The following is an 18,044-nucleotide window of genomic DNA, read 5'->3' on the forward strand; positions in this document are numbered from 1 at the left end:
GGACACTAAAAAATAATTGTCTCGGAAAAGGTGGTTGCCATTTCAAACTGTAAACCTCTCCATGTTTCCCAATATTCTCCTTGTTTTAGCCTCATGACTGAGAATCTTCTTTCTTATAAAAGACCTAGAGAGGAGACCCTCAAGATGGCGGAAGAGTAAGACTTGGAGATCACCTTCCTCCCCACAAATACAACAGAAATACACCTACATGTGGAACAGCCCCCACAGAACACCTACTGAATGTTGGCAGAAGACCTCAAACTTCCCAAAAGGCAAGAAACTCCCCACGTACCTGGGTGGGGCAAAAGAAAAAAGAAAAAACAGAGACAAAAGAATAGGGACAGGACCTGCACCAGTGGGAGGGAGCTGTGAAGGAGGAAAAGTTTCCACACAGTAGGAAGCCCCTTCACTGCTGGAGACCGGGGGTGGTGGTGGTGGGAGCTTTGGGGCCACGGAGGAAAGCGCAGCCACAGGGGTGCGCAGGGCAAAGCGGAGAGATTCCCGCACAGAGGATCGGTGCTGACCGGCACTCACCAGCCCGACAGGCTTGTCTGCTCACCCGCCGGGGCGGGCGGGGCTGCGAGCTGAGGCTCGGGTTTCAGTGGGAGCTGAGGGAGAGGGCTGGGGTTGGCTGCGTGAACACAGCCTGAAGGGGGCTAGTGCGCCACAGCTAGCCAGGAGGGACCATTGTTTCAGGGTGCACAAGGAGAGGGGATTCAGAACACCGCCTAAACAAGCTCCAGAGATGGGCACGAGCTGCGGCTATTAGTGCAGACAACAGAGACGGGCATAAAATGCTAAGGCTGCTGCTGCTGCAGCAACCAGGAAGCCTGTGTGCGAGCACAGGTCACTATCCACACCTCCCCTCTGGGAGCCAGTGCAGCCCGCCACTGCCAGGGTCCCGTGATCCAGGGACAACATTCCCGGGAGAATGCACGGCATGCCTCAGGCTGTTGCAACGTCACACTGGCTTCTGCCACTGCAGGCTCGCCCCTCATTCCATACCCCTCCCTCCCCGCCGCCTGAGTGAGCCAGAGCCCCCGAATCAGCTGCTCCTTTTACCCCGTCCTGTATCAGTGAAGAACAGACGCCCTCAGGCAGAGGTGGGGTCCAAATCCAAAGATAAACCCTGGGAGCTGTGCGAACAAAGAAGAGAAAGGGAAATCTCTCCCAGCAGCCTCAGGAGCAGTGGATTAAATCTCCACAATCAACTTGAGGTACCCTGCATCTGTGGAATACCTGAATACACAACGAATCATCCCAAAATTGAGGCCGTGGACTTTGGAAGCAAAGATATATATTTTTTTTTCCTTTTTCTCTTTTTGTGAGTGTGTATGTGTATGCTTCTTTGTGTGATTTTGTCTGTATAGCTTTGCTTTCACCATTTGTCTTAGGGTTCTGCCTGTCTGGGTTTTTTTGGTTTGTTTTTTCTTTTTTAGTATAGTTTCTAGTGCTTGTTATCATTGGTGGATTTGTTTCTTGGTTTGGTTGCTCTCCTCTTTCTTTCTTTCTGTTTTTTCTTTTCCTATTACTTTAATTTTTTTAATTTTTAATAATTATTTTTTATTTTAATAACTTTAATTTATTTGTTTTCTTTCTTTCTTTTATTCTCCCTTTTCTTCTGAGCTGTGTGGCTGAGAGGGTCTTGGTGCTCTTGGCCAGGTGTCAGCCTGTGCCTCTGAGGTGGGAGAGCCGAGTTCAGGACATTGGTCCACCAGAGACCTCTCAGCTCCACGTAATATCTAATGGCAAAAGCTCTTCCAGAGATCTACATCTCAACGCTAAAGCACAGCTCCACTCAACGACAAGCAAGCTACAGTGCTGGACACCCTATGCCAAACAACTAGCAAGACAGGAACACAACACAACCCATTAGCAGAGAGGCTGCCTAAAATCATAATAAGGTCACAGCCACCCCAAAACACACCAACAGACATGGTCCTACCCACCAGAAAGACAATATCCAGCCTCATCCACCAGAACACCAGAACACAAGCACTAGTCCCCTCCACCATGAAGCCAAAACAACCCACTGAACCAAGCAGACACTGGGGGCAGACACCAAAAACAATAGGAACTACAAACCTGCAGCCTGTGAGGAGACCCCAAACACAGGAAGTTAAGTAAAATGAGAAGACAGAGAAACACACAGCAGATGAAGTAGCAAGGTAAAACCCCACCATACCAAACAAATGAAGAGGAAATAGGCAGTCTGCATGAAAAAGAATTCAGAGTAATGATAGTAAAGATGATCCAAAATCTTGGAAATAGAATGGAGAAAATACAAGACACGTTTAACAAGGACCTGGAAGAACTAAAGAGCAAACAAACAAGATGAACAACAATAAATGAAATTTAAAATTCTCTAGAAGGAATCAATAGCAAAAAAAATGAGGCAGAAGAACGGATAAGAGACCTGGAAGATAAAATAGTGGAAATAACTACCACAGAGGAGAATAAAGAAATAAGATTTAAGGACAGTCTCACAGACCTCTGGGACAACATTAAACACACCAACATTCGAATTATAGGGGTCCCAGAAGAAGAAGAGAAATAGAAAGGGACTGAGAAAATATTTGAAGAGATTATATTTGAAAACTTCCCTAATATGGGAAAGGAAATAGTCAGTCAAGTCCAGGAAGCACAGTCACATACAGATAAATCCAAGGAGAAACACGCCAAGACACATATTAATCAAACTATCAGAAATTAAATACAAAGAAAAAATATTAAAAGCAGCAAGGGAAAAACAATATACAAGTGAATCCCTATAAGGTTAACAGCTGATCTTTCAGCAAAAACTCTGCAAGCCAGAAGGGAGTGGCAAGACATATTTAAAGTGATGAAAGGGAAAACTCTACAACAAAGATTACTCTACCCAGCAAGGATCTCATTCAGCTTTGTCAGAGAAATTAAAACCTTTACAGACAAGCAAAAGCTGAGAGAATTCAGCACCACCAAACCAGCTTTACAACAAATGCTAAAGGAACTTGTCTAGGCAGGAAACACGAGAGAAGGAAAAGACATACAATAACAAACCCAAAACAATTAAGAAAATGAAATAGGAACATACATATCGATAATTACCTTAAATGTAAATGGATTCAATGCTTAAACCAAAAGACATACACTGACTGAATGGATACAAAAATGAGACCTACATATATGCTGTCTACAAGAGACCCACTTCAGACCTAGGAACACATACAGACTGAAAGTGAGGGGATGGAAAAAGATATTCCATACAAATGGAAATCAAAAGAAAGCTGGAGTAGCAATTCTCATATCAGACAAAATAGACTTGAAAATAAAGACTATTAGAAGAGACAAAGAGGGACACTACATAATGATCAAGGGATCAATCCAAGAAGAAGATATAACAATTGTAAATATTTATGCACCCAACATAGGAGCACCTCAATACATAAGGAAAATGCTAACAGCCATAAAAGGGGAAATCGACAGTAACACAATCATAGTAGGGGACTTTAACATCCCACTTTCACCAATGGACAGATCATCCAAAATGAAAATAAATAAGGAAACACAAGCTTTAAATGATACGTTAAACAGGATGGACTAAATTGATATTTATAGGACATTCTATCCAAAAACAACAGAATACACTTTCTTCTCAAATGCTCATGGAACATTCTCCAGGATAGATCATATCTTGGGTCACAAATCAAGCCTTGGTAAAGTTAAGAAAATTGAAATCATATCAAGTATCTTTTCTGACCACAAAGCTATGAGACTAGATATCAATTACAGGAAAAAAAAAAGGTAAAAAATATAAACACATGGAGGCAAAACAATACACTACTTAATAACCAAGAGATCACTGAAGAAATCAAAGAGGAAATCAGAAAATACCTAGAAACAAATGACAATGAAAACACAACACCCAAAACCTATGGGATGCAGCAAAAGCAGTTCTAAGAGGGAAGTTTAGATCAATACAATCTTACCTCAAGAAACAAGAAACATCTCAAATACGACCTAATCTTACCTCTAAAGCAATTAGAGAAAGAAGAATAAAAAAACCTCAAAGTTGCAGAAGGAAGGAAATTATGAAGATCAGATCAGAAATAAAAGAAAAAGAAATGAAGGAAACAATAGCAAAGATCAATAAAACTAAAAGCTGGTTCTTTGAGAAGATAATCAAAATTGATAAACCATTAGCCAGACTCATCAAGAAACAAAAGGGAGAAGACTCAAATCAATAGAATCAGAAATGAAAAAGGAGAAGTAACTACTGACACTGCAGAAATGCAAAGGTTCATGAGAGATTACTACAAGCAACTATATGCCAATAAAATGGACAACCTGGAAGAAATGGACAAATTCTTAGAAAAGCACAACCTTCTGAGACTGACCCAGGAAGAAACAGAAATATAAACAGACCAATCACAAGCACTGAAGTTGAGACTGTGATTAAAACTCTTCCAACAAACAAAAGCCCAGGACCAGATGGCTTCACAGGAGAATTCTATCAAACATTTAGAGAACAGCTAACACCTATCCTTCTCAAACTCTTCCAAAATATAGCAGAGGAAGGAACACTCCCAAACTCATTCTACGAGGCCACCATCACCCTGATACCAAAACCAGACAAAGATGTCACAAAGAAAGAAAACTACAGGCCAATATCACTGATGACCATAGATGCAAAACCCCTCAACAAAATACTAGCAAAGAGAATCCAAGAGTACATTAAAAGGATCATACACCAGGATCAAGTGGGGTTTATCCCAGGAATGCAAGGATTCTTCAATATATGCAAATCAACCAACGTGATACACCATATTAACAAATTGAAGGAGAAAAACCATAGGATCATCTCAATAGATGCAGAAAAAGCTGTTTTTTTTTTTTTTTCAGTATGCGGGCCTCTCACTGCTGTGGCATCTCCCATTGCAAAGCACAGGCTCCGGACGCACAGGCTCAACAGCCATGGCTCACGGGCCCAGCTGCTCCGTGGCATGTGGGATCTTCCCAGACCGGGACACAAACCTGTGTCCCCTGCATTGGCAGGTGGACTCTCAACCACTTGCACCACCAGGGAAGCCCCAGAAAAAGCTTTTGACAAAATTCAACACCAATTTATGAAAAAAACCCTCGAGAAAGTAGGCATAGAGGGAACTTACCTCAACATAATAAAGGTCATATATGACAAACCCACAGCCAATATCATTCTCAATTGTGAAAAACTGATACCATTTCCACTAAGATCAGGAACAAGACAAGGTTGTCCACTCTCACCACTATTATTCAACATAGTTTTGGAAGTTTTAGTGACAGCAATCAGAGAAGAAAAAGAAATAAAAGGAATCTAAATCGGAAAGAAGAAGTAAAGCTGTCACTGTTTGCTGATGACATGATACTATACATAGAGAATCCTAAAGACTCTACCACAAAACTACTAGAGCTAATCAATGAAATTGGTAAAGTTGCCGGGTACAAAATTAATGTACAGAAATCTCTTGCCTTCCTATACACTAATGAAAAATCTGAAAGAGAAATTAAGGAAACACTTCCATTTACCATTGTAACAAAAAGAATAAAATACCTAGGAATAAACCTACCAAAGGAGACATGGACCTGTATGAAGAAAACTATAAGACACTGATGAAAGAAATTAAAGATGATACAAACAGAAGGAGAGATATACTATGTTCTGGGATTGGAAGAATCAACATTGTGAAAATTACTATACTACCCAAAGCAATCTACAGATTCAGTACAATCCCTATCAAACTACCAATGCCATTTCTCACAGAACTAGAACGAAAAATTTCACAATTTGTATGGAAACACAAAAGACCCTGAATAGCCAAAGCAATCCTGAGAAAGAAAAATGGAGCTGGAGGAATCAGGCTCCCTGACTTCAGACTATACTTCAAAGCTACAGTAATCAAGACAATATGGTACTGGCACAAAAACAGAAATATAGATCAATGGAACAGGATACAAAGCCCAGAGATAAACCCATGCACATATGGTCACCTTATTTTTGATACAGGAGGCAAGAATATACAATGGAGAAAATACAGCCTCTTCAATAAGTGGTGCTGGGAAAACTGGACAGCTACATGTAAAAGAATGAAATTAGAACACTCCCTAACACCATACACAAAAATAAACTCAAAATGGATTAAAGACCTAAATGTAAGGCCAGACACTATAAAACTCTTAGAGGAGAACATAGGCAGAACACTCTATGACATAAATCACAGCAAGATCCTTTTTGACCCACCTCCTAGAGAAATGGAAATAAAAACAAAAATAAACAAATGGGACCTAATGAAACTTAAATGCTTTTGCACATCAAAGGAAACCATAAACAAGATGAAAAAACAACCCTCAGTATGGGAGAAAATATTTGCAAATGAAGCAACTGACAAAGGATTAATCTCCAAAATTTACAGGCAGCTCATGCAACTCAATATCAAAAAAACAAACAACCCAATCCCCAAATGGGCAGAAGACCTAAATAGACATTTCTCCAAAGAAGATAAACAGATTGCCAACAAACACATGAAAGGATGCTCCACATCACTAATCATTAGAGAAATGCAAATCAAAAGTACAACGAGGTATCACCTCACACCAGTAAGAATGGCCATCATCAAAAAATCTACAAACAATAAATGCTGGAGAGGGTGTGGAGAAAAGGGAACCCTCTTGCACTGTTGGAGGGAATGTAAATTGATACAGCCACTATGGAGAACAGTATGGAGGTTCCTTAAAAGACTAAAAATAGAACTACCATGTAACCCAGCAATCCCACTACTTCACATTGCATATACCTTGAGAAAACCATCATTCAAAAAGAGTCATGTACCACAATGTTCATTGCAGCTCTATTTACAATAGCCAGGACATGGAAGCAAACTAAGTGGCCACTGACAGATGAATGGATAAAGAAGACATGGCTCATATATACAATGGATATTACTCAGCCATAAAAAGAAATGAAATTGAGTTACTTGTAGTGAGGTGGTTGGACGTAGCGTCTGTCATACAGAGTGAAGTAAGTCAGAAAGAGAAAAACAAATACTGTATGCTAACACATATATATGGAATCTAAAAAAAAGAAAGAAAAAAATGGTTATGAAAAACCTAGGGGCAGGACAGGAATAAAGACGCAGATGTGGAGAATGGATTTGAGGACACGGGGAGGGGAAGGGTAAGCTGGGTCGAAGTGAGAGAGTGGCAGGGACTTATATACACTACCAAATGTAAAATAGATAGCTAGTGGGAAGCAGCTGCATAGCACAGGGAGGTCAGCTCGGTGCTTTGTGACCACCTAGGGTTTGGGAAAGGGAGGGTGGGAGGGAGACTCAAGAAGGAGGAGGTATGGGGATATATGTACATGTATAGCTGATTCAGTTTGTTATAAAGCAGAAACTAACACACCATTGTAAAGCAATTATACTCTAATAAAGATGTTAAAAAAAAAAAGACCTAGAAAAGAATCAGGCACTCTGCCATTTTCTTCGTTCTGTTTTGTGGCCTGATCAATTATTTTGCCCTGGATATGATGACTTAGGCTTAGAGTAAGTCTGCTAGTGACTAGCCTATCAACCAGTGGGGACTCCCATTTCTTCACCACTTGAAAGGGAGACTCTTGCTCAGTACTCATCTATGTTCATCAATCAAAATCAACTTCAGACTTTCCAGCGCAGTCCACCACAGATGGAGCCACAAAAGGGCAAGAGTTTCTAGTTTCAATTGCTGAACCAAAGCAAGCTGCATATCCCTCTTCTCTGGTTTAAAAAAAAAAAAAGGCTTATGAAGCAAAGGGATGTATAACTATGCCCCTATGCACCAAAAGTGGATTTATAGATTAATTATTAAAAACTATAGTATCTTTTCCTATAGAAACAGTATTATGAATAATAGTCATTTTCCTACTCAAGGCTTTATGTAACTCTAAAGTACTCTGTGGATACCTACCTGATACCCAGAATAAAGGGATATTCATATACATTTAATTACAGAACAAGGGATAAATGTTATTAAAACTAACCTTTAGACGTTTCACTGGAGGAAGAGATGAAACAGCATTTCTGTTTCTTAAATCAGATAAATATGAAGAAACTGCTGACTCTTTCATTTCTGACTTCTGTGCAACTCCATTTTTACCTATGAGAAGAAATTCTAGATTGTTTAAGTTAAACTTTATGTATTGTTCATATAAAGCCAAATTTCTTCAAAATTTCTAATCTAATATTTACTTTTTTAAAATGTTAACCACAAAAGAAAGAAAATTATTTGAGTTATAAGCTGCATAATATAAATATCATACATAGATAATTAGGATATTATTACTATTCTTCAATGACCTTTCAATTTTTAAAACCTGAAATAAACTTGTTTTATGGAACTCACAGCAGTCGTGTCCACATGTATGTTTATTTTTACAGTGATGTTTACATTCTCGGTTCCCAGGTTTTTTGCAGGCAGTCATTCCTAAATTAATATAAGAAAAGAAAGCCTCTTTTTCACTACATCTATTAATGTGACTAATTATAATTAGTTTTTATCCAGCTCTGTCCTTTCTGGCAGTACAAAAAGATTATGATTTTCACACTCCCTCAAAAGTTAACCCCTTTAATATGTATTTTTAAAAAGATATTCTGATAACAATCAGTCCCTGCCCACTATGGGGCCCATCCCAGCTTTTCACAAGGAGCACTGAGTCACCTATAAGCTTCTCTTAACCTCCCTGATATAAATAGAACCAAATTATCACTGAACATCAGTTAACTCCTGCTGAATGAGATAAGAATGAGGGTGGAGTTTTGAAACTTTTTTTTTCTACTTTATACTTAAGCCTGAAGAACCCGGAAAGAAGGAAACCTCATGGCATTTTGATGGTACCACTGACAGCAGCTAGTAGATAGGACACCATGCATATTTAATAAATGTTAGAAATAAGTGCTTTAGGGATATAAACAAATTTGCTATATGAATTCATAGAAAGGAGAGATTGCTTTCAGCTTGACCCCTCTAAGCTAGATTTAATATATCGAAATATATAATCTATTCTTCATTTATTATATTTAAGTAGGTTTTTTCTTGATTTTAACTCTCCGAGTAACATGGGAGAAGGGAGAGACATTTGAAGTGGTCCTTGAAGGACAGACAGGATCTGGACATGAGAAGGGGACCAGAGGAAGATGTTCCAGATAGACAGCATAATATCCAAAGGCAACCAACCACAGACTATAGAAACACATCAGTTTATTTTTGCTGGAGCACAGATTTTAAATTAGAAATGTTGGAGGTAGTGAAGAGCTCTGAAAACTTTTGTAATCTTTCTCGGTCCTTTACTCTTCATTTTCAGTGTGTTGCTCAATCAACTTTTTCAAGGCATGGCACATCTGAACAATGATAATATATGTATAGCACCCAGGGGTAAATGAATAAGGCTGCTCACCATATGAGGCAACTGGTTAGATGCCTTGGGGGCTGAGCAGATCAATGTACTGGGTACTGAAAAAGTAATAAAATAACCCTGGCAGCTGGTAGCTGACAGCTGAACCATAGTGTTCCCAACTGAACATAAACAATTTCGGCAGAATATAAACAATAATCAGATAAGGCCACTCTATGATCGTAGTAGAAGACAGATATAAGACTAGTGTGTAATTATTTCTGAAAGTAGAGACAAGGACGCTGAAGAACCACAAAAATAACTAAACATCTCCCTCTTCTGGCTAACACAAATGACTACTATTTTTTTAATTCTCCCATCTCCAAGATAAGATATAGCAAAATATCCAATATCCCATTTGCTGATAGCACCCAATCTAGAACTGACCTCTGCTTCTCCCAAACCCTTCTAAGAATCACCTGGCACAAGCTGAACTCCTATAATAGGCTCCTCGCAATTCCCTGAGATGACCCACAGTTCTGCAGGTGCTGTGCTCTCCTTTGCTGCAGCAAATTAAAAAATACCTAACTTTCCTCAAATATAGGTATGCTCTTAGTGATCCTTGTCTGAAAGGTTTCAACGTTATACTTTACAAGGTATGTCACGGCTTACTGGTTGAGAAGTTTTGCCCCAGTTCGTGATCTCTGTTTTCCTTGAATCCAGTCCTACCATGCTACAATTTATCTATATGCTGTTCCTTAATTAATCCTCCCAAAATTCAACTCTGATCAGATAATTTGCCCACTTAGAAACGTTAGTTACTTCCTGCTGCCAATAAAATTAATTCCACATTTAAGGTCCTCTACAACGTAATTCTAGCCTCCCTTCTAGCACCCATATTAACTCTACATCCAAAAACATACATTCTCTTGCCATTAGTGTTCAAAGAGTCCCAAGCCTTTCTATGATTGTACCTTTGATATTACCTCTTGTCTTAGAAGACCCTTCTTTGTCTACCAGAAGCCTATCTATCTGCTTTCACGACCAACTCAAATGGCACCTCCATCATGGAGATCTATACTGATCACCTAAATTGGAAGTGATTTCTCTCTCCTTCAAGCCCTTATGGCATTTTCTTTGCCCCTCTCACCTACTGTATGTTGCTTTATATTTAATGTATTTACATGAAAAACACAGTGGTGAAGTACAGGGCACCCTAAACTAGAGTAAGAAAACATGAGTTCTAATATGGATTGTTCTCTGTTAAAAACAACAATAACAGCAGGGATTAAAAATAATACTACCTGTTTTGGACTTCCTTGGTGGTGCAGTGGTTAAGAATCCGCCTGCCAAAGCAGGGGACACGGGTTCGAGCCCTGGGCTGGGAAGAGCCCACATGCCGCAGAGCAGCTAAGCCCGTGCGCCACAACTACTGAGCCCATGTGCTGCAACTACTGAAGCCTGTGCACCTAGAGCCCGTGCTCCGCAACAAGAGAAGCCACTACAATGAGAAGCCCGTGCACCACAACAAAGAGTAGCCTCCACTCGCCCCAACTAGAGAAAGCCCGCACACAGCAATGAAGACCCAAAGCAGCCAAAAATAATAAAAAATAAATAAATAAATTTATTAAAAAAAATAATAATACCTGTTTTGTTACCTCACAGAGGTAAAAAGATAAAATGAAATTACGTATGTGATAGCATTTTAAAATTAAGTAATAAACTAATATATTAGTGTATGTATTATCTCTATTATTACATTAATTAAAGATTATACAAGTAAATATAAAATTGTTCTGAGTGCTATGAAGGAGAGGGGCACAATGCTACATAACAGGGGGAATGGTCCTGGTCAGGAATGTCTTGGAAGACTTTCCTAATGAAGTGATAATTGGACTGAGGACTGAAAAAAGAATGGCATTAACAAGGCAAAGGGTAGGAGAAAGAAAGGGATAGCAAATGAAGAAGCTTTCAAGAGAAAGCTTTTTTTCAAGAAAAAGCTCAAAAACAAGAGAAAGCATGACACATGGAGAAATTAAAAGAAGGTCAATGTGGCTGATGCTCAAAAAATGAGACTGCATGAGATGAGACTACAGTGGTAGTAAGAACAACCTATATTCCTAGGGAAACAGCTCCACCATGGCACCCTGGTGATTGCATGTCTCCACCTAGGCAAGGCTCAGTTAGTTACAGAATGCCCTCGGATCCTCCCTGGGACATGTCAAGATAGGCAGTCTTGCGAGGAACTGTTAAAGGCTATTTCTCATCTGCCTCCTTAGCTTGCAGGAGGCTGCCTATCCTGCACAAGGCTGCCATGAGGCAGTTTCTCATCTGTCTCCTGGTTCTAGTAAGGCATAGGACTTTCCACCTTGACCCTTTCAGGTACAGCTGTAGGCTATAAAGTTGCTTAGCTGCAGCCTAGAGTTGACTCCTCAAAAACAAAGCAACCCATCATTTTCATCTGGTCCCTCCAGTTCCGTGTCATCCTCTGGGATTATGGATGCATGCAACTGATACCATGCTGATCATGTTTTGCTGTCTGTGTAAGTAGTAAACTGTCTAAATATATTTGGGTCTCTTGTGTCTTTACCAGTCAATCCTATGGAGGTGAGGCAAGACTACATAGCAGCTGGCACCCCACTGCTACTTAGGAACTGATTGACTTAGTGTTAGTATGGAACCTTGTAGTGGATGTTAATGATGTGGATCTTTTATTCTAGGAGCTATGGGGAGCCACTGAAGTGTTTTAACCAAAGAAGGGACATAACTGAATTTGCATTTTGAAAAAAGCAATCTATGGAGTGTAGTATGGAGAACAGATTTGAGAGAGGACAGAGTAGATGCAAGAAAACTAGTTAAGGGCTTCCCTGGTGGCGCAGTGGTTGAGAGTCCGCCTGCCGATGCAGGGGACACGGGTTCGTGCCCCGGTCCGGGAAGATCCCACATGCCGCGGAGCGGCTGGGCCCGTGAGCCCTGGCCGCTGAGCCTGCGCGTCCGCAGCCTGTGCTCCGCAACGGGAGAGGCCACAACAGTGAGAGGTCCGTGTACCGCAAAAAAAAAAAAAAAAAAAGAAAACTAGTTAAGAGGCTACTGTAGGAGAACGGATTTGAGAGAGGACGGAGCAGATAAAAGAAAATTACAGTAACAGTCTAGAGTGGTAGTATTAGTAGATTCAAAGAGAATGACTAATTTGAGAGATACATAGAAGGTAAAAATATTTTTAATGCAGAATCAAGTGGAGTGCTTTTCTTTCTTGAGCAACATATTATTTTCCCTGAAGTTTTACTGACTTTTAGTCTAGCAATATCTACCTAAAGTTTCTTTAGTTCATTCAATATTTCAAAGATAAAGGCAACTATATGAAAACACCTTACCCATTTACTCCCCCAATATATATCTCCTTTCTTGAGCCCTCCATCTTCCTCCCAATGCAATCTAGGCCTGTGCTATAGTTGTCATCCTGGAACTTCCTTTCATTAAGCTTCTGGGCTGAATCCACTATTGCTGGATTCTTTGACTTTTTCTTTATTGGTTAATTGTTTTCTTTATTGGTTAATTGTTTTTTCTTTATTGGTTAATTTGTTTGATTCTGCTCATCCTAGAACAACTGCCTGAGAAAGGATGTATGAGAGTTAAACTTTCTGAATCCTTGAATGTATTAAGATGTCTTTATTTTACTTTCACACTTAATTAATAGTTTTCCTGGGTATAGAACACGGGGTTGGAAATCATTTTCCCCCTGGATTTTTAAGTCCACTGTCTTCTACCATCCAGTGTTGCTGATAAAAACATTAAAACTACTTCAATTTTTGTTCCTTGGAAACATTTATGATTTTCTCTCTATCCATGATGTTCTGAAACATTGCTTCCTTTGTAGATCTTCTTTCATTCATCCTAACCAGCACTAAGTAAGCCTTTTTGATGCGCAGATATATGTCTCACTTTAAGTCTAGTGAATCTTCTCAAATTATTTATTCTGATTTGTTTGTTCTGTCTTTCTGAAACTTTTATTAGTCGGGTATCAGACTCCAGATTGCCCTCTTTTCTCATGTTTTCTGCCTCCTTGTCTTTTTGCTTTCATTCAGATTATACTGATTTTATTTTCTGGCTCTCCAGCTAAGCTGTTTTCTTTTTTTTTTTCAAATCATAATTTTTACTTCCCTGTGCTCGCTCTTCTTCTTTAATTTTTAGTTTTTTCACAGCATGCTATTCTGTTTTATGGTTTCAATTTAGTCTTTAATTTCTCTGATGTTACTGATTAGTTTATATTACGTTTTATTACATCTCTGAATTATCCGGTTGTTCTTTCGTCCACTTTCTGTTTACTTATTTTGGGCTTTCTTTCACATGTTCCAAATTTTCCTCAAATGTCTCTTCATCCTTGGTTGTCTGCTTATACAGCAGTCCTATTATATCTCCACAGATGAGAAAATTAATTCATAAAGAGGTTAAGTAACATGTTCAAAACTATGAAATAATAAGTAGCAAATTTGAGATTCTAATTCAGGTGGTCTAATTCCAGAGCCTGATCTCTCAACCACCCTGCTTTACTAGTTATACTAGCTGCCTTAGTTCTCCCCATATAATGCATTTAATTTACTTAGGGAAGGAATCTACAGTTTGTGGGGTGGGAAGAATAGGAAGAAACGCCTGGAAGGTTGTTGTTTTGAAGTAAGTGATAAGGAGTCACTTTGTCCCTTATCCAACAATTTCTAATAGATGAACTTCTAAACATTACCACAAGATGGTGCACAATGACTATACACATTTGTTCCCAGTGGTGGAAACTAACTAGGATCTGGAAATCTAATTATAGAGATTCTGGGGACACCCCAAAATTTCAAGGCAGTGTTGGCAAGTCTTGCTAGGAATGAGAACGATATACAAGTTTGTTTACAGAATACTAGCATACGGCTGTTACTACCTAAGTGACAAAACTACTGTATTTCTGTTAGAAATGATACTTAGAAAATATAAGTGCTCCTCCACTTATATATAAGTGCAACTCCACTCCCTAAGTCTGAGAACTGTCTGAATTTGTCTTATTAACAAACACAAGCTTACAGAGATTGTCAACTGGAAAAATAAGGTTCTGAGGGAAAAATAAGGTTCTGAGAGAAAACTGACCTAAGCTGTACACTTAGGTGTAAAATTAACAGATCCCATACCCCATCACTATCATAATCTGAAATGCATATATTTTCTTAGTTCTGTCACATAATATATTAATTTACATGTTTTTAAAGTTCCCGTTTCCAAGTATTTAAAGCAAAATAAATCATTAATGTGAACTAGAAATATATTTGAAGTAAATACTTAAAATTACTTTAACAGGGTCGATAATGACCAGTGGGGTAAGGGTCAGTTGCTTAAAAAAAAAAAAAAAATCCAGAAAAAAATTAAAAATAGGAGGCATCCCTGACACAGCTTCACATCCTAACTATAAATTCAAATAATGTGGTCTGTGCATAAGCTACTGGAATTAATATTTTTAAAAGAATATTACTTTTTATTTTTCAGTTCCTGATATATGCTAATCATATTTATAATTTTACTTTTTAAATGAGAAAGCAAATCTCCTTTCATTTTTTTTGTCAAATATTACACTATCATTTTGTTATTTATCAAGAAAAGGATAGCACTAATGAATTGGAGTCCTTGATTTTGCAATTTAATGCATGTATACACCAAAGAGTACAAAGAAAAGCAGACGCCTTTTGACTAGTATTTAAATGTGCACACTTCCAAACTGCTTGGGCACTGGTTTTATCCTTGCATTCTTCAAGTACATTAAATTTTCACACTCAAAATGGCATAGCAAATGCAGATGAACTTATTAACGTCAAATCAATTTTCTTCAAAGTAAACAAAGCCCATATTTCTTATTGAGAATGCATTTAAAGGATAAGAAGTTTAAATGATAAAAATAAAAGTTAAAAAAATTTACAACTAAAAAGGTGTATTTTTCACACTGCCTAATCTTAAAAATAGCAAAAATATTTTTCCTAAAATTTTACAAAAATTTTATCTCTTGGACTATAACTGTGAGAAACAACTAAAAAATAAAATTTTTTGAAAGAGTTGTAGGAAGCATAAAAAAATTTCTAATTATATTTGTACTCTTAGGTGCATACTTCTGTTTTTAAATATGGTCCTACAATTTGACAATATAAAATATTAAAATATTTGTTGAACCTACAAGCACATTTGGAAACAATCATTTAGCAACTATATTCTCTGAACTAAATATCAGTTTTTATCATTTAATAAAATGGTCTGACAAGAGGTCAGAAAAACTGAAATCTGTATTGTTTTGAAAAGGCTGTTGTCACAACCTTAGTAGGGTAAATCTATGACCCCTTCATTGTGTAAGTTACTGAGAAAGAAAATGCAGATAGTGTATGTATGTTATATATAAAGGTATAATTATCCAACTTTATTTGGGGATGCTTGAATTTGCATATAAAAACTGAATTATATAATCAGAATGTTCATAAGATTTGGGATGGTTTTATATATAATATATGTATGTGAAGGGGGTATGTGTATAATAAAACATTTGCCTGATAGGAAGCATCTTTTATCTGTTTTCCACAGGGTTATGCTGAAAATGTGGGGGACTTTTGCTCTCATAAAAGTCTCATGCTAGGGCTTTCCTGGTGGCACAGTGGTTGAGAGTCCGCCTGTCGATGCAGGGGACGCGGGTTCGTGCCCCGGTCTGGGAGGATCCCGCATGCCACGGAGCGGCTGGGCCGGTGAGCCATGGCCGCTGATCCGGGACGCCTGAGCCATGGCCGCTGATCCGGGACGCCTGCGCGTCCGGGACGCAGCCTGTGCTCCGCGACGGGAGGGGCCACAGCAGTGAGAGGCCCGCGTACCGCAAAAAAAAAAAAAAAAAAAAAGTCTCATGCTAGTAGGAAGTATAGTAAACATCGTAATTTTCACTACAGTTGCAAGCAACAGAAACAATTCAAGCTATTAAAAAAAAAACCCATGTGGTGGGTGGTGGAAATGTATTACATGAACATAGCCATCTCACAGAATCCAAAAGCAGCATGCAGCTAGGCATCACGAGGGACTGAAACCAAGAAATGGAAAGTCATCGGAACTTCAGCTCTGGCCTTCTCACCTTTGCTTCTTTCTATACCTCTGATTTAGTCTTCTCTTACATGGTCCAGCTAACTTTGATTATTTCTGTACATGGTAAAGGATGGCCACCGACAGCTCTGATTTTATATTCTCTTAGTGCAGTCCTAATTCTAAATTGTCTTTCTTAAACTGAGGTATTTCTTTTCTTCTAGGAATTTGGACTTTGAACTGAATGAAAGAAGGTCACCCTGGCTCCTGATAATTTTGCTGTCAGAAAAATAGTGGCCAGAACAGGGGTCCAAGGAGAATGCAGTACAAACAAGACAAACAACCTACTTCTGTGATGTGGCAGTCAGTTCTAAGAAAAAGGGAGTCATTGAAAGATAGACAGAAACCTTCTTCCTTTTTTATATCTAAACATATACACCATGAGATTTCTAGTTTTCCTGTAGCGTGGTCTTTCATCTTTTGCTACTGTATTACTAGATATTTGAGATTTCTAATGCTATTGTAAATGGTATTTTCAGAATTATGATTTCTATCATTTTTTTTGCTGGTAAGTAGTAATACAACTGATGTTTAAATTTTTTAATTGTAATAGAATTCATACCACAAAGACCTTTTTAAAGTACATGATTCAGTGGGTTTTTAGTATATTTTCAAGGTCGTACAACCATCATAACTATCTAATTCCAGAACACTGCCATCACCACAAAAAGAAATCATGAACCCACTAGTAGTCACTCCTCATTTCTTCCTACCCCTTGCCCCTGGAATCACTAATCTACTTCCTGTCATTATGTATATGCCTATCCTAGACATTCACATAAATGGAATCATACAATATCTGATCTTTTGTGACTGGCTTCTCTCATTAGCATAATATTTTCAAGGTTCATCCATGTTGTAGCATGTATCAGTAGTTTATTCCTCTTTGTGGCTGAATAATATTCCATTGAATGAATGTACCACATTTTACTTATCTATTAGTTGATGGATATTTGGATTGTTTCTACTTTTTGGCTGTTATGAATAATGCTGCTATAAACATTCATGTACAAGTTTTTGTATGAATAGTTTTCAATTTGTTTGGATATATACCTAGAGGAGGAATTCCTGGGTAATTCTATGTTTAACTTCTTGAGGAACTGACAAAATGTTTTCCAAAGCAGCTGCACCATTTCATATCCCCACTACCAAAGCATGAGGGTTTCAATTTCTCTGCACCTTTGCCAACACTTGTTACTGTCCATCTTTTTATTAAAGCCATCCTACTGGGTGATACCACACTGTGGTTTTGATTTGAATTTCTGTATTGATTAATGATGTTGGACATCTTTTCATGTTGTATATTGGCCATTTGTAGCTCTTCTTTGAAAAATGTCTACTTAAATTCTTTGACCAGTTTTAATTGGGTTATTTGTGTTTTTATTGTTGAGTTGTAAGATTTCTTTATATATATTAGATTCTAGTCCTTTATCAGATATATAATTTGCAAATATTTTCTCATCTTTTGGGTTGTATTTCACTTTCTTGATAGTGTCAGTTGAAGCACAAAAATTTTTAACCTTGA

At 38.3% G+C, this 18,044-nt stretch overlaps 1 protein-coding gene across 1 annotated transcript in view; it reads right to left on the minus strand.

The window, feature by feature from the left end:
* Nucleotides 1-18,044, minus strand: part of HFM1 (helicase for meiosis 1) — a 121,535-nt gene that overhangs the window by 20,078 nt on the left and 83,413 nt on the right. Inside the window, exons 29-30 of the mRNA XM_027114305.1 lie at nucleotides 8,395-8,475; nucleotides 8,033-8,148 (exon numbers count right to left, since the gene is read on the minus strand). Of these exons, the coding sequence (XP_026970106.1) occupies nucleotides 8,033-8,148; nucleotides 8,395-8,475 (197 nt within the window). The remainder of the gene's footprint in view (nucleotides 1-8,032; nucleotides 8,149-8,394; nucleotides 8,476-18,044) is intronic.

The sequence above is a fragment of the Aethalodelphis obliquidens genome, unplaced genomic scaffold (assembly GCF_003676395.1).
Source record: "Aethalodelphis obliquidens isolate GAN/ISIS:26980383/991018 unplaced genomic scaffold, ASM367639v1 scaffold13, whole genome shotgun sequence".
Taxonomy (NCBI): domain Eukaryota; kingdom Metazoa; phylum Chordata; class Mammalia; order Artiodactyla; family Delphinidae; genus Aethalodelphis; species Aethalodelphis obliquidens.